We start from the raw sequence: 21,451 nt of genomic DNA, 5'->3' as shown, positions 1-21,451 counted from the left end.
ACGGGGCTTTAGCCAGTTTGTCCCTGAGTATCCCCAGTCTGAGACAACTTCTTCACTTCCTTGCCTGAAATTAAGGAAATCCTTGTAAACTGCAGTTTGGCTTAGTCAAGAGATCCCCCAGGAGGCCAAGCGCTTCCAGGGAGGGCACAGATTATCAGCAGGGCCTGGCAGAGCCGGACAGAGACGCAGGGGGTAAAGCAGACGCCCTGAGTGCTAAGGAGACAGGAGGGAAGGGGGCAGGGCACAGCCATTCAAGGAATGACACAGCAGTTAGCACCAAGACGGTGGAAGAGTCAACTCCCAGTAGGCCTTGCGGTCCAAGATGGCAAGAGATTTGACTTCCAGGAGACCTTGAGCTTCATTATACGCTCATTGTAATATATTAGCATACTAAATGACACTCCCACAGGCAACATGACAGCTCCGAGGCTGACCATAAAAGGTCAAAAAGTGGACAGTGGCTCAATTCCTGGGAATCCCAGCCCCTTCCCCAAACTAGTTGGAATAATCTTCCCACTTGTTAGCATCTGAAATTACCAAGCCCCTAAAAACTAACAACCCCACACATCGGGCTCACGCTGTCTGGCCTTCTGAGGTGACCTCCACTCTGCCTACGGAGTATGAATCTCTCTGAATAAATCTACTTTTACTCAACCGTGGCTCACTCTTGAATTCTTTCCTGGGCAAAGCCAAGGACCCTCACTTGATGGGGCACATCCCAGGGAATCAACAGATGCCTGGGATATGGACATCCTCTCATGCCCTCCATTTTTTCCTATATCACTAAGGGGGCAGAAACATAAAAAGAAGGAGGGGAGCCCTTAAATGGGGGTGTGGGCAGAGAGCAGCACGCTCAGCCTCCTTTATCACGTCCCTGATACCTTGCCCTCTGCCCCCTTGCTTGGGACCCTGAGAACTGAGCCTACCCTGCACCACCCCAACCAAGGCTTCCAATCCCCAACAAGGACCACCCCCATCACTCCACTCACTACTTGTCCCCAGAGAAGTTTCCTTGGCCTCAGGCCTCCAGATCGAGCCCCACCCAGGGGCTGCCCCACAGTCTCTCAGCCCGGACCCTCAGGCTGAGTGGTTACCGTTTCTGCCCACAAGCATCCAGAGGAATCGTGGGCACTCCACTTCCACCGTCTCTCCCAGCGCGGCGGAGGGCCAGCAGCTCATGTTGTCCCAGAGCCCCTCGCAGCCTGCCAAGAAGAGCAGCGGCGTCAGTCAGGGACGGAGCACGAACCTCCCCCAGCACCCTAGCACTATCCCCTGCACCCTGGTCTGGATGTTCCCACTAGGTACTGACTCCTTAAGACCGGGAACCAAGGGTGTCCAATGTGCCCTTCCATCACTGGGGCCCTGGCCTCTGCTGTCTGCATAGTAAGTGCTCAGTGTTGAAAACATAAAGGGAGGAAGGAAGAAATGAGCCTACATCATCTCTTACAGGCCTCTCTCGTAAGTACAGGTCTGGGTTTGTCTAGAGCAGAAGACGGGATATCTCTTAGCCTCTGCTTGCATTAAACCACTCGATGGCAGTGGACCTCCATCCTGGTTGTTCAGTACAACCCTCTGAGGAGTGTCAAAAACATACATAACGGGGCCCTGCTTCCAGGGATCCTGATGTAATTGGTCTTAGGTGGGGCTCAGGCATGATATGGTATAAAGCTTTCCAGACAGTTCTATTGTGATGGCAAGGTTGAGAAACTTGTCCCATGATTCTCAAACTTCAGCTTGTATCAGAATCACCCAGAGGCTTGTTAAAACACAGATAGCTGGGCCCCACCCCCAGAGTCTCCTGGAGCCTGAGAGTTTGCATGTCTAAGAAGTTCCCAGGTGAGACTGGTGTGGCTGGTCTGGGACCACTCTTTGAGAACCACTGCCCCGCCCTATGAGAGCAGCTTCGCCAGGATCTGCTGCATCTGTAGCAGCAATATCGTCGAGGACGCTGTTTTCCACCCACAGGGTTCCCTTGATGAGGCCCCTCACTGAGGGAGAACCCAGTCTCAGTGCAACCCGGAGCTGAACAGCTAGTATGTATCTGTCCTAGTAGACACTGCATCTTGAGGCTGTTCGCTCTTTGCTTTGGCTGCTAGGAAGCTCAGAGCCAGACCCATTGCCCACTTCTGGCAACTGAAAGGCTTTGAAATGAATCAAAAAGATTATTGGGCATCTTCAATGCAAAATTAGGCATTGTCCAAGCACAGCCTCCTGGGGTATCTGATTCTGCAGGCCTTCTATTGTCTTTGAGCCAATTTGCAACTCTAAATTATAGATGATTGATAGCAATGCAAGTGATTTCTGTCCTCTTTTCTATCATTTTTTTTTTTTTTGTATTTGCACTGCTATCAGTTACCTATGAGACAGGAGGGAAGTGGGCAGGGCACAGCCATTCAAGGAAGGATACAGCGATTAACACCAAAACGGTGGAAGATTCAACTTCCAGGAGCCCTTGAGGCTCAAAATGGTGGAAGATTTGACTTCTAGTAGACCTTGAGCTTCATACGCTCATTGTAATATATTAACATGGTAAATGACACTCCCATAGGCGCCATGACAGCTTTGAGGCTGACCATAAAAGATCAAAGAGTGGGCAGAGGCCCAGTTCCTGGGAACCCCAGCCCCTTCCTCAGGGTAGTTGGAATGGTCCTCCCACTTGTTAGCATATGAAGTTACCGAGCCCATAAGCACTAACAACTGCTCTCTCTCCCCTTCGGAAACAGACCGCGCTCAGTCTACGGAGGGTGCATCTCTCTAAATAAATCTACCATCGCTCCATGGCGGTTTGCTCTTGAATTCTTTTCTGCGTGAAGCCAAGGACTCACACTTGGCGGGGCACATCCCAAGGACTCAGCTGAGACCTGGGATGCAGCCTTCCTCTCACCCCACATTCATTTTTCCTGTATCAGCATCACACAGTGACCAAAGCTTATATGTCATTTTCTCACGTTATCCAACTGCTTCTCACATATCTCCATCTCAGTGGAGACAAAAGTTTCTGTTTCATATCGTAGGTGCAGGTAGTTGAGAGATAAAATCCAGTGAAAACACATCAATCTCAATTCAACTCAATTTAAAAAAAAAGGAAACATAAATTAGTTATTTTTTTAAGCTTATTTTTTTTAACATGTCCAATTTTTATTTATTTATTTATTTGGGGGGAGGTAATTTATTTATTTTATATGTATGTGTGTGTGTGTGTGTGTGTGTGTTTTAGTGAAGGTACCTGGGATTGAACCCAGGATCCCATGCATACTAAGCACGTCCTCTACTACTTGAGCTATATCCTCCCCCCTAAATTAGTTGTTTTGAGGGGACAGAGGGAAAGGAAGGTATTGGGTTAAGAGTCAAAAGTATGACAAAGCCTGGTCACTATATATGGCACATTATAGCTCTGGAAACTGTCATATATTTTAAAATAAAGTAGATTTTGTGGATTTTTTCTTTTTTGGTATTGTAAACATGTGCTGTTTAAAGGTACTCAAATTTAATTTAAAACTTTTTTTTTTGCAAACAAAACAAACTTTAAATCCTTTAAGGCAAACAACTTCCTAAGGACAAGAGAAAGCCAGTCATTTGTTATAAAACCATGAGGATACTCAAGCCAGACCTCACTTCACTTCCATCAGCATGAACTTGAGAACTTCTGTCCACTGTTCCTCAGAGTTAAACTGGGTTTTGATGGATTAGGAGATGCTGCTGCCTCCTGTGCCTTCAGTCTTGCCTTTCTCCACATCCATCCTGTGAGGAAGACAAAAACACGTCTCGCCTTTCTCAACATCTTCTTTGGACTGCTACACACAGTCCAGGAAAGCCACCACTGCATGGGCAAACTTGCTGTCCCAGAAGAACCACATCCCCCCAGAACAGAACAATGGCAGCCCCTTGGATTTGTCTCCAGATGTGAATGGTTTGCAAAGGGAACAAGCTGACACTCTGAAATTTCAGGCCCATCTGATCGGCCAGGGCCTGGAGCAGCAACACTGTCTGGCCCCAAGCAGCATTAATCTCATTCCATTCCACAGGAACACTGGTCAGGCGTCCCAGTCTGAAGTCACTGACTCTGCCAAACTGTCCGCTGTGCCAAATGTGGAAGGTCGCGTTAAAGACGCTGGTTTTCTTCAGCTTGTCCAGCTGCATCTGAGCATAACGTATCTGGGCTTCTACACCCTTCAGATCATCACCCAGTTTCAGCTGTCGCCGTTTAAATTCACTGCGTTCCCTTTGATACTGAGCTTCCTCCTGATCCAGTCTCTCAGCCTCAGCCTGGACCTTCTCGAGATTTTCTGCCACTATCTTATGGTTCTTTCCCACATCTTCCAGCTCTTGGATCTTCCGGCTCTCCTCTTCTACTCCAGCTCCTTCAGCTCCACCTAGAGCTGTGTCTGTCACCTTCATTCATTTGCTCTAAGATCTCCAAACGTGTTAGCAGTTCTGACACACATTTTCAGTGACGTTGACCTGAGTGTCCAGCATTCCTCACACAGTAGGTGATCCGCATCTGTCTGGCCTGACATGATGTCAAAAAGTTCCCCAGTGACCTTCGGTCTTTGGCTCAGGTTCTCCATGGTACTGCCATCAGATGCCTCCCTGATCAGAGTGAAGCTGTTGGCACTTGCTGTAGACATCGTCCCCTCTCCCAAGGGAAGGCCATGCTGGTCTTCCATGGGGGCAAAAAGCTTGGCCTGGATGGACTAGCTGGGGGGATGAATCTGCGAGAGACGCCATCCTGGTGGGTTTCAATAAACGGCTCCTCTCCTGAGTTAGCCTCTTCCTCCCGGGTTTCTCCTGGCTTCACCTGGGCTGTGGCAAGTAACGGAGCTGTGAGCTCCTGGATGGCGACACGGTCCAGGATCTTGAAGCTCGTGTCCAGTTTTAGGGACTGGCTGCAAAGCGGACACAGGAACCTCACCTGCATGGTGGTGCTGTTTGTCTTAGAGCCCTCATCCCTCAGGACCCGGAGCCCGCCATCCTGGTCCGGTCTACCGCGGGGGCACTGTGGCCTCGTGTCTACCCGGGAGTGGGGCCTCTATAACTGCCATCTCCCAGCCTACAGCTACTTCCTCATCCACCAGCAGAGGATTTCAAGAGCCTGGACTTTTAAGTCCACAGATCTGGGTTCCCACCCTACCTCACCACACGCTAGCTCCCCTGCCCTGGCTCCTCAGCGATTCCGGGGGAAACAGATGCCTTCTTCCTGAGGTTGTTAAGAGGAAGAGATCAACCCCCACATGAAAAGCCTGGCCCTCAGTGGGCGCAGAGGAATGGCAGCTCCCTCCCGGCTGTCCTCCCCGAAACTCATTCTCCCCAAGCCCCTTCCTGTTTCATCCTGGCATCGTGGTGGGCCAGGCAGGAGCCTTTGAACTGCAGGGCAATTTTTAACTCCAGGGACTGGCAGATGGGTATGGTTTGAAGGGGGTCCTTGGATGACCCAGATGGCAAATTCCCAGCTTTTGTAAAGAGCAAGTCTTTTTTCAGGCGTGAATACAGCCAGGCTCAAAGCATCAATATCCTTCTTGACACGTGAAATCTCCCCAGCGATCTGTCTCACTTCAGAGGTTCTGATCCTGCCGTGAACATCAGAATCACCAGTCATTCTGAGACCCAGGAATCTGCGTGTTAAGAACTCCCTAGAGAGGCTGCTGAATGTGGTCATTAGACTTTGAGAATCTCCAAGCTGCACCTTCCCCCTCCCCACAGTGGAGGCCCCCATTTCTGGGCTCAGATCTGCTCAAATCGGAGATGATGGTGAGACAGGCAGACTCCTGAGGCCAGGGGAGGTCACTGCTGGTCGGTGGCTCCTCCTGGTGTCTGGGTGCAGATGGCTCCCCAATCTGGGGCGGAGAGCAGGTGAGAGCAGGAACCTGTCTGTTCCCCACTGCTGGAGGCCTGCGTCTGCAAGGGCCCACGCAGCGCAGGTGCTCAACAAGCATCTAAGGAATGGATGAAGGCCTGAGCCTCTGGCCTCTGTTCTGTTCCCCACTATGCATCCCTTGTAAACGGGCTTTCGCCGTGATGCCCACTTGACTTCCAAATCCCATGTGAAGATACCAGCCTTCCAGTCCTCTGCCCACCAGCTCTGGTCTGGTGCTAGTGGGAGTGGCTCTGTGCTTCACACACGTGAGCGCATTTAATCCACAGCAGCGCTCCAAGGCACCTGGCTCGGTCCTTGTTTTACAGATGAATGAAGCGATAGAGTAGGGGTTCCTGGAGTCACACAGCCAGGAAACGGAGGGGCTGGGAGGCGACTGTCTGGCCATGCTCCTTGGTGCTACCTCATGGGCTCCACCCACCTGGCTGTCTCCAGGCCAGGGGAGCTGGAGAGACAGGCAGGCTTGGGTTGGGGCTGAGCCTGAGGGTCTGGGAGCTGAACTGCAGAGTGGGGAAGCTGAAGGCAGGTGAGCTGGCTCTCCCCTGGCAGCAGAACCAGCCCCCAGAGTGAGCAGGGAAGAGAGGAAGTGGGGGGGGGCTGGAGGCGGCCAGGCCTGAGATCAGGATGCCCGGCTGGGGGCTCTGAAGGCGGCGCAGCCCGGGGAGTAACGGGAAGGCTGTGGCCCTGGACAAGGGAGGAGACAGACCACAGGCACACAGGGCAGGGCTTGGATGGAGCTCCCACGAGGACAGTGAAAGCATCCACCGGACCAAAGACCCAGTGTCTGTTTCCTTTCAGGAATGTGACTCATAGGATGTTCCCGAACCTTCATCCCAACTCTCGCAGTGCTCCCTGAAAGAGTAGGGGCTGGACCTTCTCTCTGTCCTGGACTCTCCTGGGGGCACCCAGGCAGGGTTCTGCCACTGTCTGGGCACTGGTCTCCAGACTCCCACTGAGGACATGGCTCACCAGGCCCCAGGGTGACTCTGATGGGCACGGTACCTCTCACTCTGAGTTACCCCAGCATCTGGAGGCTGGAGGGTGCGGCCAAGTCCGCGTGCCGTCCTCCTGCAGAAGCCTGGTTTACAGGGCAGCCACCCTGCTGGCTCGGGCGCACCTCCTGCATGGGGAGCAGTGGAGGCACCTCCCAGCTGCGGAAAACTGCAGGAGCCTCTTCCCTCACTTTGGGAGAAATGGACTCAGGGCTGAGACCGGCCAGGTCAGCCAGGGCACTGGCCCACGGCCCCAGTCCACGAGGCCGGATGACCCATGTCCGGCTGGCCAGACAGATGGGCGGGGTGCCAGGGCGTCTGGCAGGCTTCCTGACCTGAGTCGTGTAAGGCCAGGCCCATGGGGACACTGGCCTGGCGCTGGGAGTGCTGGTGGGGCAGGAGTGCTGGTGGTGAGGGGTGACAGTAGGAGGGAAGTAGGGTCCCCCTACCAGCTGGTTTACACCCATGCCCCTCCTATCAGCCCTGTAGGGAGAACAGGCTGGGAAGCGGCCGTCCAGTCCTGTGCTGGACACACATCAGTCACTGTACGCCCGTAGGGGATGAGTAGGGTCCCTGCCCCACAGCAGAGATGAGGAATCCACACCCCAAGAGGCCAAGTGACAGGGTAGGTGACAGAGCAGGACTAGGGGAGCTGCGATCCCACTGCCAGGTTAACCCTTGCTGGCAGCAGACCTGGATGCTAACTCCACACAGCACAGCTCGTGTCCTGAGCACCGTGACCCAGCCATGTTGTCTCCCAGCCTCAGCCTCGCTGTTGGGTCATGGATGGTGCTGGAACAGACCTAGGGTCCCAGCACACAAGGAGCAACTCTCAGGTGCTCCGGCCCTTTAGCTGGGACATGACTGAACACTTTTTTAAAAAACATTGAAGGATAGCTGATTTACAATGTTGCGTTAGTTTCAGGTGCACAGCAAAGTGATTCAATGGTATTAACCGAACACTTTTCATTTTAATAGTTACACATTTTGAAAAAGAGAATTTCATACGTGTTAAAAGGAGCATATCACACCTGTGATTTTATAGCTACCATTGTTTAGGATGAGGCTCAGTTTTAAAAAAAAGGTCAGTCCAAGAAAAGGGACCTCTCATGTACTGTTGGTGGAAATAAAAATTGGTGCAGCCACTATGGAGAACAGCACGGAGGCTCCTCAAACAATTAAAATAGAACTACCACATGATCCAGCAATTCCACATCCGGGTGTGTACCTGAGGAAATGAAACCACCATCTCAAGAGCTTTCTGCACTCCCATGTTCGCTGCAGCATTGTTTACAGTAGCCAAACTATGGGAGCAACCTAAGTGTCCATCGAAGGAGGAGTAGATTAAGAAAATTACATTGAAATATTATTCAGCCTTAAAAAAAAAAGGGAAATCCTGCCACGTGTGACAATGTGGATGAACTCAGAGGACATTGTGCTAAGTGAAATAAGCCAGACACAGAAAGACAAACAGTGTGTCATCTCAGTCGTGTGCAGGGAATCCAAAACAACAAACTCACAGAAGCAGGGAGTAGAATGTTACCAGGGGCTGGGGTTGGGGGCAAAGGCAGAGAGGTTGGTCAAAGATGACAAAGCTGCAGTTATGTATTATGAATAAGTCTAAGACCTAATGAGCAGCGGGATGAAAGAAAAGTCAATTGATTTAAAGGAAAAACTACTAAGGGAACCAACAAACAGACGGTGCATGGCTGCAGCTGGGGTGGAGGGACGACAGATGGGGGAGCAGGGGGTCTGTGTGACCTCCTAGTTGCTTGCAGAGACCCCGTTTGTGCTGCTCCAGGGTGTGAGCGGAGGGCTGCAGACCCCAGTCCCCACCAGCCTCCTGCTCTGAGTTGGGGGACATCTGCACAGGTGGAGGGAGGGAGGGAGGGTGTCCTGGCCTGGGCTCCCCCCAGTCCTCTGGCGCGGAAGGGACAAAGCACAGAACTTGGGTCACTGTGAGGTCCTGGTAATTTTTTATTTATTTATTTATTTATTTATTTGTTTGTTTGTTTGTTTATTTATTTAAGTGGCGGTACTGGGGATTGAACCCAGGGACCTCATGCATGCTGAGCACACACTCTACCACTGAGCTATACCCTTCCCTGGAAATTTTAGATCCAGAGCAGCAAAGCTCTCTGCTGGAGTTGGGGATGAGGGACACCCAATGAAACCAATGAAATAAGGGATGGGGGAGCTTTGTCAACACCAGGGAGGGCTGACTGCCTCTGGAAAGGCAGAGCCAAAATGAACATAAATTAGCTGCTGCGTGGGCAAGCAGGGTCCAGGGCTTACCCCCCACCCCTCCATCTCCTCTGATGGTCGCTGTCGACACTGACTGTCTGGCTGGAGGGGAGATAAGATGGAAGGCCGGGGAAGTTTAAGTAGGGAGACAAGAAAAGATACCATCAGAGGGCAGGGTACAGCTTAGTGGTACAGTATGTGCTTAGCATGCATGAGGTACTGAGTTCCATCTCCAGTATTTCCTTAAAAATTAAAAAAAAAAACTACCTTCCCCCAAAAAAGAAACCCCAAAATTAAAAAGAAAAGACACTATCGAACCACAAATGCCACCTAGGGGAGCAGCGGCTTCCTGCCTAGTACCCATGGCCCCAGAGGACAGCATGGGATACTGGGTGGAAGGGGCGGTGTAGTGGAGATAGAGTGAGCTTGGGACAGGCCACTTACCTCTATAAGCCTCAGTTTCCTCGTCTATAAAATGGGCATAACCATATACCCCAGGATTTTGGCGAGAATTAAATGATTTGTGTGTGCAGTAGAATACCTTCTGATCAATTAATTCTTGTTTTTTTTTTCCTGCTGGTATTTTTTCTCCTTTTTTCTGTCCTTCCTCCTCAGATGACTGGTTCACAGTCTCCAAGGAGGGCAGAATGCACAGTCTTCCTGACTTGGGTTTCCAAAGATCTCCGGGGGAATGAAGAGGAATTCTGGTGTAATCAAAATGCTTGGGAGAAAACAGGAAAGGAGCAAGACTTCTGCCAGACTGGGGAGAACAGGGAGCAATGCGATGAGCAGGGACATAGAAGTTTCCAGAAAGAGGCACGAGTGCCCTGCTACCCATTTGCCCTGGAGGGTAGGGTGGCCCACAGGAGAAATGGCTATGGGGACACATCTAGATGAGCAGGACCGACAGCCATGCAGAGCCCAGGCCTTCCAGGGAAGCACAGAAGGGGACATGTGGCCCCAAACAGAGGTCTGTCAGCCGCCACCCTGTAGGGCAAAGCTCAAGACCAGATGGGCCCCCAGACACCATGGGGCCAGCTGATTCTCTGACACCTGGGCAAGTTTTGGGAAAGATCCAGAAAATACCAAGGCTTAGGTGTCTGCCATCCCAGGAAAATGGAGTCAGAATTCAATTATAGAGAATAGAGGAAGCACTGTTTTTGTCCACTGGAGTTTATGGGCAAAGATGGGTCCCCTTTATAGGTGCGAGTCTTTGGCACCAGGCCCAGAGCAGAGGGTAGCACCCCCTCTCCCCTAAATAAGGAAGCGTCCCCAGAGGCAGGTCTGGCAGTGGGGAGGGGGCTGGAATAAGGGGAGAGGTGATCCGAGAGGGCAGGCAGTGCCTTGGAAACCTCCCAATCCCCCACTCAGCCCGGTGGGTGCCAGGCGGATAGCCAGCCCCAGCGAACTGCAAGTCTGCACGTTCACCCAGGGGGGCGCGTCCGTCCTCCAGTCCTTGGTTTATTTATAAACGAGCTCAGCTGGCCTGACGATAACCCGGAGCTATTTTGGGAGCCATGTGTCAGGCTGCTGCGACACGGGGCCAGAATCAGGCAGGTACCCCAGGACCATGCTGGATTGGGCCGTAGGTCCTCTGTCCGTCTCCGCCCCTTCCACGCCCCGCGATGCTCACTGTACCTTTCCCATGGAGGTCACCAGGGAATCCAACCGCCTCCTTGTCCTGCCCCCATGTGTCCTCTTCCAGCTTCTGCTTTTGTCAGGGTTCTTTCCTCCTGCCTGGAGCTGTGATACCCATCTCCGTGGCACCTCCATGGCCCTGTCCCCTCCATTCACCCTTTTGCCTCCCCAAGGGCCCATGGTGGTGGTTCAGGAGGAGCTCCTGCACATCTCCCATCTCCTAGCTTCATCCTGTCCCCCTTTGCCCTTCTCAGCCCACCGTCTGCCCCATCCCTAGCCCATCCCAGGGGCAAGCTGGTGAGGTCTCTTTGGTTTTGCTACTGACCTGACCTCGAGTATTTAGGTCAAGAACGGTATTGCCCTCCTTGTGACAGCTGGACCACACAGAAGTGGTCAGGAAGGGGTTAGAGGAACTGAAGGCCCAGGGTGGCAAAGGCATTAAAAAGCACAGCACAGGGAGAACAGCTAAAGAGTCTGGGGATGTTACTCTTTAAACCAAGAAGCACAAGCCATTCCATGGTTTGAACTGTCCTGGGGAGTAGTGAGTTCCCCACCACTGAAAGTATTCAAGCAGAGAGGGTCACGGAATTAAGAGGCTGGGAGATGCTTCAGATGTTGAGTGGAGGTTTCATGAGATGAGATGAAGGATACTTTGACACTGAGGCTTTGAACTTGCTTCCCTGGGACAAGCTGGTTTCTCCACCTCTGGGAGCACTGTATGCTGAGCCTCTCCCTTCCCAACGACTGTACAAACTGCACCCCGCCCCACAGAATCCTCATCCATCCAAGAACTCTTCCTATCCAGCTGAAAGCTCTTCATTTCCTGCCACCTCTCACACTGATTAGAGATTCAGTGCCATTCACAGTCTCTTTCTTTTTCTTTTCAAATGCAAATCTTTTCTTGGGAGGGTGAGGCTATCAGTCACTCACAGCTCAGTCTGAACTGCAAACTAGACAATGTTCAGGATTGAGAAACAAAAGATTTGGGCTGAGAGTCTTGTTTCAGCTCTGGGTGATCCTGCACCTCTCACAGCCTCAATTTTCTCATCTGTGAAATGGGGATAATAATGGTACTTATTGCACAGATTGTTTTAAGAACTTAAAAAGAAAAAAGTCTAAAATGCCACATGCAGTTACTTGTTTCTGAAGAATGAGCCCAGATAAGTCATACCAAGGAAAGGATGGGAAGAGGTGAGCTCTGGGTGGGATGAGGGATGTCCCAGGGCATTTGGCAGCCAAAGGAAGGAGACTCCTAAAAAGGACCTAGGAGTGTTTGTTAGAGAAACTGCATTAATAACAAGCACAAAGAAATACTGACACGTGTCACAATGTGGATGAACCTTGGAAGCATTAGTGGAGGGAGGCAGAGACAAAGGTCACGTATAGTGATTCCATTTAGAGGAAAAATCCACAATCAGCAAATGCATAGAGACAGACTCGCGGTTGCCAGAGGCAGGGGAGGGCGGGAGGCGAGGAGGAGGAGTGATGTCTTAATGGGTACAGGTTTTACTCTGGGGTGATGAAAACGTTTTGGAACTACACAGAGGAGGTGGCTGCACTGCCTTGTGAAGGCACCAAGTGCCATTGAATTGTGCCCTTTACAATGGTTAATATTGTGTGAATTTCATCTCAATTTAAAAAGTTTCCCCCATCCCCAGCAAAGAGGACAGCCCATCCCCTTCTGCTCATGTTCTTTGGGAGAGGCAACCAGCTGGCAGAGACAAAAGGAAAAAGGGGATGGCATGTCCCCATTTTGAAGCAAGGGCACAAAGGCCAGAGAAGATCAGGGTCTTGCTCAAGGCCACTCAGCGCCTAAGTGACAGAGCCACACAGCTGCCCAGGTCCGTCCAGCTGCTAAGCTCACACCTTTCCTACCATCCCCCTCTCTTTGGAACAGCCTTCCCTAGGGAGAGCCAAAGCCCTTCCACTAGCCGGCTCTGAGGGGGTATCATCTTCTGTAAACAGAGCAATAAATAGCCCAGCGGAGCGAGCCATGAAGCTCTTAGGGTGACCCTGAAATATTCCCACAAAATGCTGGGAAGGCCTTGGCCACCTAACCCGGAACAGCTGAAGAGTTAATTTTTTATTTGTGATAAGTGTGCCAGGCACGGTGACAGCTCGGTGAGTGGCGTTTCCTGTGGCTCTTCTGGCGTTCAAACATTAACTTCCTCCCCAGAGAAGACCGGGCAGCTTAACCATTAATCCTGTGTCCCCAGCAGAGAGTCTACCAGCCCCTCCCCACCTCAGGCACCAGACAGATCCTTGCTTGGGAGGGTGGCCCTGTAGGCCCCGGGGGCCCAGAAACTTCAGGAGCTGTGGTCCTCAGTGGAGAGTAAGACCCGAATCCAGGTGACTCAGATGCAGCCCCTCCACCTGCCTGGTTCTGATGGGGACACAAGGAGCTGAGCCTACCCAATGGCTCTAGCCTTTCCTGTTTCCAACTCCTGTCTCATTCTTTGAGGGAATTTTCCCCCAAGGCCACCACATCCATTCCAAACTCCGTGAGGGGTCTCCTGGCTCAGATTTCTCAACCTCTCAGCAAAACAGACCTGAAGACTCTACCAGAAGGCCAAGCCCTCGGACGTCCTCTGGCTCGGAGGCTTTTAAAACAGATTTTCAAAGCAACAGATCACTTTTCCTAATGAAAACTGCAGAAGGCCAAAATGCAAAACAAATCCAAATGGCCTGAGTCTTTGTGCCCGGGTGGGGCCAGCCTGGCCATCCTTCACCCACCTGCCGCACACGGCTGGGCCATACACAGTCTCAAATGTTGCAGATGAGGCACAGCCTTATCTCAGACAAGAAGAGTGAGATCCAGAAGAGAGGGGTGCAGTTGGGGCCTTCCCTGCGTCTCCCCAGGGAGCTAAAGGAACCAGGGAACCAGGGCAGGAGTCCCTAATGGGCTTTCTCAGCCCTGGATGCACAATTAGGACCACATGGGCATCTTCAGGGACAATAGATGGCCAGGTATGCTCCAGATCAGTCCACCTGCTCTGGGCACACTCGCAACCTCCCTCGTACTGCACTGTGAGATCGGCATCTGTAGGGTGACTTGGGCCCCCAGGTCAGGCTCTGGACAGCATCCCTCCATGAGTGACATGGCTACACCGCTCACCTCAGCTAGTTTGTGACAAGTTGGGAACGCTAGGGGTCATCCACGTCCTCTTTGGGGGCCTTGGCTGCCTCAAAGTCTCCGCCTCATCTCCCTCTCTCCTTCAAGTCCTACCCTTTCATTTTCTCCTCTCCCCCTGCTCTCAGTCAAGTATCTGCACTCACTCATCGACTCAGTAAGTGAGTCAACAAACACACACCAAGTGCTCGGTCTTGCAGGCCCTTTGCGGTGCATTGGGAAAGAAGAGGAAAGTCACACAGTCCAGCAAACACATCTCTACGATGCAGGGCAGAGGTGGCAACAGGGAGAGAAATGGAGGGTCCTGCAGGAGTCAGGATGGCCAGCTAAGCCAGCAGAGCTGCAGGCATTCAGGAAATCACTCCTGGAGGAGTCTAAAAAGGTGGGTGGTTGGCAGAGCGAAGAAGAAGGAACAGTGTTGTAGCAGATGGATCAGCATGTGGGAAGGCCCGGAGGCATGAGAGAAACTGACATTCAGGAAATTGTAAGCAATTTGATTGAGCTCAGTGGACATGTTTGAGGTTGATGAGTGGACAAGGGCCACATCAGGTGCTGAACCACATCCTAGAATCACTGGAGACCAATGGAACATTTTAAACACTTCAGACACTAATTATTATTATTATTATTTGTAATGGAGGTACTGGGGATTGAACACAGGACCTCATGCATGCTAAGCTTGTGCTCTACTCCTGAGTTATACCCTCCCAGACACTAATTTTTAAAATAACTCTCCCTTACTTCTCCATACAAACTGAAGTTCACCATCATCTCTCCCAGAGGCTAGCCACTCTAGGCTTTATCTCCCAGGTCTGAATGAAAGTCCCGTGCCCGTCATTGGAGTTTCAGGTCCCTGTTCACCTTAGGGACATGCAGGCAGCTGCACCCACACCTGGCCTTGTCAGCCAGTCTCTGGGGTGGCAGGAGGCCCCAGGAAGGCAGGAGGCTCTGGCTCAGTGGTGCGCCCCCTGTGAGTCTTAAGACCACATGGTCTGGCTGCCCCGAGGCATCTTCCATGGCTAGGAGAGAGGAAGGAGAGGCTCCAAGTATGGAAGAGATATGTCATCCTGCAGAGGATGGGTGAACTGGCTGAAGGACACTGCAGCATCTGAACAGCTTGGCCTCTGTCGCCCATGGCACCGATCTCCCTCCTGCCCCTGGCTGCTCCTGACAGTAAGTGCCGGGATGGCGAGGCCAGCCCCTAGGCATGCTCCTCTTCCTCTCCCCTTCACCTCTCCTCGCACAACCTCAGCCTCAGCTGCCACTGGAAGGAAGAGTTCCCGACCCCGACCCTCTTCTGAGGTCCCCATTCCGTGTGTCTGAAACAGAACTCACGATCTTCATCTCCACCCACCTCCCCCCATACCCATGACTCTCCCCTCCTCCTGGAAGTGCAGCAGTCACCTTATGACCCGTAGGCGAATGCCGCACACTGAGCAGAAAGACAGAAGGATCTGCTCACGCCTGGAAACTTTGCACCAGTCCTGCACTTCTCACAATGGATGAAAAACCAACCCCTCTTTGATGCAGCTGGAGCTTCTGCTGCCTGGGCAAAAACACATTCCTAAGTGATAAGACAGGCGTCTAACTTCCTTTTTTGTCACCATTGTGTCCTTTGTTCTCCCCGTTCTCACTCATAACAGTAAGCACTAGATTTTTTTTGAATGAATGCTTTTAATTTCATACTAACCCCATAAAATAGATGTGGAAACAGAGGCCCAGAGACATTGAATACATGTTCAAGATCACATAGTCTAATTTAAAAGCCTCTGAGGGGAGGTGGGGGGGAGGGGAGGGGAGGGGGGGGAGGGGAGGGGAGTAGGGGGTACAGCTCAGTGGTAGAGCATGCATGAGGTCTTGGGTTCAATCCCCAGTACCTCCATTAAAAAAATAATAATAAATTAAATAAATAAATAAACCTAATTACCTCCCCCTAGCAAAAAAAAAAAAAAAAAAAAGCCAGGCCCTTTCCCTTCCCCTCTTCCCCTCTTCTCCTCTTCTTCTTTCTTTTTTTCTTTTTAAAAATTGAGGCAAAATTCACATAACAGAGATGGGGCTGCCTCCACCTTTCAGCCACAACATCTTCTGTGGCCATTGCCACCACCAGTCAGGCAGTTATCTCCACCGGAGCTGCTGAAGCAGGACTGGAAGAGAGAGGACGAGAGGGCTTCGGCAGAGACAGGTGGGAGGATGTTGGAGGCAGCGGCACAGCGGACACAGCAGCTTGGGCGGCGGCTGAGTTCTGGGACTGCTGTTGCTGCATGGTCAGGGGGCAGGGGGATTGCTGGGGGCAGAGGAGGGAGTCGCTGACCTGGCCCTGAAGGACATGGAGAACCCGGACATACAACAGCTCAAGGATTTCAAGAACACAAGCCGTGACTTGGAGAGAAGAGTATTGCAAAAGGATATGTATGGTCTGTACACCAATAAGCTAGATAACCTAGATACATTCCTAGAAACACACAACACCTCCCAGGACAGAAACATGAATAAATAAAAAATTGGAGCACATCTCTAACTAGTAAGGAGATTGAGTCTGTAATAAAAAAATCTCCCAACAAGGAAAAGCCCAGATAGCATCACTGATGTATTCTACCAAACATTATGAAGAATTAACACCAAGCCTCCTCAAATGCTTCCAAAAAACTGTAAGAGAGGACATATTTTAAAAATCATTCTATGAGGCCAGCCTTACCTTGATACCAAAGCCACACAAAGACACTTCAAGAAAACTACAGACCAATATCCCTGGTGAACACTGATGTAAAAATTCTCAACAAAATACTAGCAAACTGAATTGAGAAGCACATTAAAAGAATTATACACCATGACCAAGCGGGATCTAGTCCTGCAATGCAAGGACGTTTCAACATATGAAAATTGCTCAATGTAATACATCATGTTAACAAAATGAAAGACAAAAATCACATGATCATCTCAATTGATGCAGAAGAAGTATTTTATAAGATTCAACACCCTTTCATAATAAAAAACATTTTAACTAGAAATAGAAAGAAGTTATCTCAACATAATAAAGGCCATACATGAAAAGGCCACAGTGAACATCATACTCAATGATGAAGCTGAAAGCTTTTCCTGTAAGATCAGGAACAAGACAAGAATGCCCACTTTTGCCACCTGTATTCGTAAGACAGGCAAGAAAAATAAGTAAATAAAAGGTATCAAACTGGAGGGAAAGAGGCAAAATTATCTCTGTTTGCAGGCAATGTAATCTTATATGCAGGAAATGCTTAATGATTCATCAAATGGACTCAGCAATGTTACAGGGTAGATATAAAAGCAACACACAAAAATTAGTTGCATTCCTATATGCTAAAGAGGAACAACCTGAAAATGAAATTAAGAAACAAATCCATTTATAATAGTATTAAAAAGAACAAAATTCTTGGTAATAAACCTAACCAACAAGAAGAAAGACTTGCACACTGAAAACTACCAAATGTTGCTGAAAGAAATTAAAGAAGACACAAATAAATGGAAAGACATCCTGTGTTCGTAGATTGGGTGACTTAATATTTTTAAGATATCTATACTACCCAGAGCAATCTACTGATTTAATGTAATTCTGTGTCAAAATTCCAGTGACAGAAGTATTTTATTTAACATTTATTTATTTAGTATTTATTTAGTATTATTTTCAGAATATCAAAGGACATGGGAATAGACAGCCAAAGCCATCTTGAAAAACAACAAAGTTGGGGATCTCACACTTCCTGATTAGATTGATCGATTGATCGATTGATTGATTAACAGAGGTCCTGGGGATCAAACCCAGGACCTTGTGCATGCTAGGCGTGCACTCTACTACTGAGCTATACCCTCCCCTCAGATTCTTTTCTTAATGCCACATCCCTCCCTGCCCTTAGATGAGAGAAAGCAAAGAAAATAAGTAAAGGAAAGGAAGAGAAATAAAGTTAACATAAATATCAAATTCATAATATTTAAAGTCTAGGCTAGTAATAATAATTAATATTTAAATAAAGAATATTAAACAAACACCAGTATTTAACATACTTTATCTCATATATCATTAAATTCTGATGTAGATATCATCGCCTCCATTTTATAGATCAGGAAACTCAGAAGGTTAAATAATTTGTCCATATTCACACAGCTGGTGAATGTCAGCCAGCCTTGGATCCCAACTGTTTCTGACCCTGCCTTCTGATTACCTCACTCATCAAACTATCAGTGGACGTGAGAGAATGGGTGGGAGGTACGCTGCCTTGATAAGTAATTCTCATCAAAACTCTTACCTTGGTGAAGTCATCATGCAGAAGTTAATGGTTCAAAAACACTGGCTGCAACCACAAACTCAGAGAAAGAGTAGTGATCTGGTTTTTGGGGTGTGTGTAGACTGATCAACAGGATCACTCCAGACCCTTCCCCTCAGCTTATTCTCTGAATGAATATCGCTGCTCCAGGCCCTACATCCCCACCTTGGCCCAGAGGACAAGATTCCCCTGACCCAGTGAAACTAGACATGATCCACATCCAAGAGTGGACTAAGGTGGGTCACGTACCTGGGGTGGGATGCTCCATGCCCAGGTCTCTTGTCCTCTCTTTGGAGAGTTCCTGAAGGCACTGATCCCGTTCCTCTTGCAGCACCTGTAGCACATCACACAGTCGAGGGAGGGCTCCAACCTGCAAGTCCAAAACCAAGAATGTTCATCATTGCCACTAAGCTGATTCTTACCACATTAGGACTTTCTGTGACAAGAATGGAGCTAGACAATGGAGACTCAAAATGAGGAGGCCAAAGGCCCTGCCCACAAGGAGTTCTTGGTGCAGAGCAAGGTGCAGGCAGTCACTTCTAGGAGAGAATTCAGAACACAGCTGAGACAGCCATGACACCCAATCTGTAGCTTGTCCCCACTGCCAATCTTGCTCTTAAGTTTATTAAGACTCCCAAGTCCAATATGTAATTTGCTTTCTGGGTACATTACTGTTGGTCTGTAGGAATTCATTTATTTCACTCCAGCTGTGTTTGTTTCACAGGTTTTGAAAGCTTAGCTTGGTTCAGAAAACTTCCTTGAAATCTGCAAGTCACTATCTCCCTCTTCCGCAGAAGAGAGCATATATCCAACCCAGTAGTAGAGTGCTGAACAGTGACTGCAGGGAGGAGTTGGACAGGAGGGTGGAGGAAGGATTGGCACACAGTCCTGGCTTCCTAGCTCTTCATAGAGTAAGTTTCCAGAGCATGGCTCCATTCTTTCATTTGTGCCTGAGACTTGATAAATATGTGAATGAATGAATGAATGAACACCTGACCAGATCAATAAGTTGAACTCCTACTTTACTTTCTACAGAGTATGGAATGGTAATATTACAGAGCTCTTTCACATATAATGACTTACTCAATTCTCAAAATAATCTTTTAAAAAGAAACAGAAAAGGATACTGAGCTCTATGGTGGTCAGGGGATGCGACCAAGGTTGTACCCTCAGGGCTCCCAGTTTCAAAAACCAGTCTTCCAAGAGATCAAGGACCAGGTTTTATACCCTCCTAAACCCTACACTCATGTTTCATAGATGGAAATTCATCAGAAACTCATATGAGTTTCAGAAGGAGAAAAGAAAGAGAGTGGAGGTGAAAACTTCCCAAATTTGAAAAGAAACATATGCATATAAATCCAAGATTCTGAAAAAAATCCCAAAGAGGATACATCTAAAGAAATCCACACCTAAGATACATCATCACAAATTTTTGAAAACTAACAACAATGAAAACAGTCTGGAAAGCAGCCAAGGAAAACAATCCCTTACCTGTAAGGGGAACAACAATTAGAATGGAAACTGATTTTCCATCAGAAACCAGGAAGGCCAGAAGAAAGTGTTGCCAAAAGAAAAAAACTGTTAACCCAGAATCCTATAGCCAGTAAAATATCCTCCAGAAATGAAGGGGAAATAAAAACTTTCTCAGATAAGAAAAACTAAAAGAAATTGTTGCCAGCAGGCTTACTTTAAAAGAATGGCTTTAAAAACCTCTCTAAACAGAAAGAAAAAGATAAAAGGAGACTTGGAACATCAGAAAAGAAGAAAGGGGACAGTAAACTGAAAATGTGGGTAAATACAGTAGGTTTCCCTTTTCCTCTTCACTTTTCTAAGTTAATGATTAAAGGAAACATTGTATCACTGTCTGATGTGATTCTAAATGTATGTAAGGGGAATTTTAAAGACAATTATATTATAAATGGGGGATGAAAGAAGGACCTAAAGAGAGGTTAACTTGTCTACATTTCACTTGAATTGGTAAAATGATACCACAAGTAGACTATAATAAGTTATGTATATATAATGTAATAATTCTTGGAGCAACTGCTGAAGAAGCTATTCAAAGAGGTATACTCAAAAACACGGTAGATTAATCAAAATGAAATTTTAGAAATTGTTCATATAACCTACAGGAAATCAGGAAAAAAAAACAGAGCAATGAAAAACTAAATGAACAAACAGAAAGCAAAAAGTAAAATGTTGGATTTAAGCCCTCCCTACCCATAATTATAGTAAATGTAGATGGTGTAAATATACCAATTAGAAGAGTGATAGTGGCATATTGGATTTAAAAACATTTCTAAACTAAGTGCCATCTACAAGAAACTCACTTTCTATATAATGACCTGTGCAGAATGAAAGCTAAAAGTATAGGAAAACAGATATCATGCCAACATCAACCAAAGAAAGCAGAAGTGTCTATATTAACACAAGATAAAGTGGGCTGTGGGGCAAAAACAATGACCAGAGACAGACATTTCATAATAATAAGAGGAATAATCCATCAAAAATATAGTAATCCTAAGTGTGTATGCATCAAACAACGTAGATGTGAAATACATGCAGCAAAAACCGAGAGAACTGAAAGGAGAAATAGATCTACAAATATAGTTGGAGTCTTCACACCCCCTTCCAACAATTGCAGAACAACTAGACAGAAAATCAACAAGGATCTAGATGAACAGCATCAATAACACAATCGAGCCAACATTTATAGAACACTTTACCCAACAACAGCAGAATATACATTTTTATCATGTGCCCATGGAACATATACTAAGAAGACCATATTCTTGGCCATAAAACAAAATTAGACAAATTTAAAAGAACCAGAGTCATACAGAGTATGTTTTTTGACCACACTGGAATCAAATTGAAAATAAATAACAGAAATATAAGAGGAAAACCTGCAAATACTTGGAAACTAAGAAACACACTTCCAAACAATCCATGAGATCAATATTTAAAAATCAGCCAGGGTAGCCTACCATATTAACAGGTAAAGAAAAAAAAATCACAGATCATATCAATCAATGCAGAAAAAGTATCTGACAAAAGTTAACACCAATTTATGATAAAAAACTCTTGAAAAAACAGGAACAGGGGGAAATTTCCTCAACTTGATAAAGAACATCCACAAAAGCCCTATAGCTAAAATTACACTTAATATCAATAGACTGAATGCTTTCTCCCTAAGAATGGGAATAAAGCAAAGACATTTATTCTCATCATTTTTATTCAGTATAATACTGGAAGTTCTAGCCAGTGCAATAAGAAAAGA

General features: G+C 48.1%; 1 protein-coding gene and 1 pseudogene across 1 annotated transcript in view; both read right to left on the bottom strand.

Annotated features, from left to right (window-relative positions):
* The window catches only part of SCTR (secretin receptor), a 70,014-nt gene that overhangs the window by 33,781 nt on the left and 14,782 nt on the right, over positions 1-21,451 (bottom strand). Inside the window, exons 2-3 of the mRNA XM_072960837.1 lie at positions 18,421-18,541; positions 1,095-1,202 (exon numbers count right to left, since the gene is read on the bottom strand). Coding sequence (XP_072816938.1) covers positions 1,095-1,202; positions 18,421-18,541 — 229 coding nt within the window. The remainder of the gene's footprint in view (positions 1-1,094; positions 1,203-18,420; positions 18,542-21,451) is intronic.
* LOC107034443 (beclin-1-like) lies at positions 3,715-7,331 on the bottom strand (annotated as a pseudogene).

Source organism: Vicugna pacos, chromosome 5 (assembly GCF_048564905.1).
Source record: "Vicugna pacos chromosome 5, VicPac4, whole genome shotgun sequence".
NCBI classification, from domain to species: Eukaryota; Metazoa; Chordata; class Mammalia; order Artiodactyla; family Camelidae; genus Vicugna; species Vicugna pacos.
Note: the sequence above shows the minus strand (reverse complement) of the source record. Positions and strands in the feature narration are given on the sequence as shown.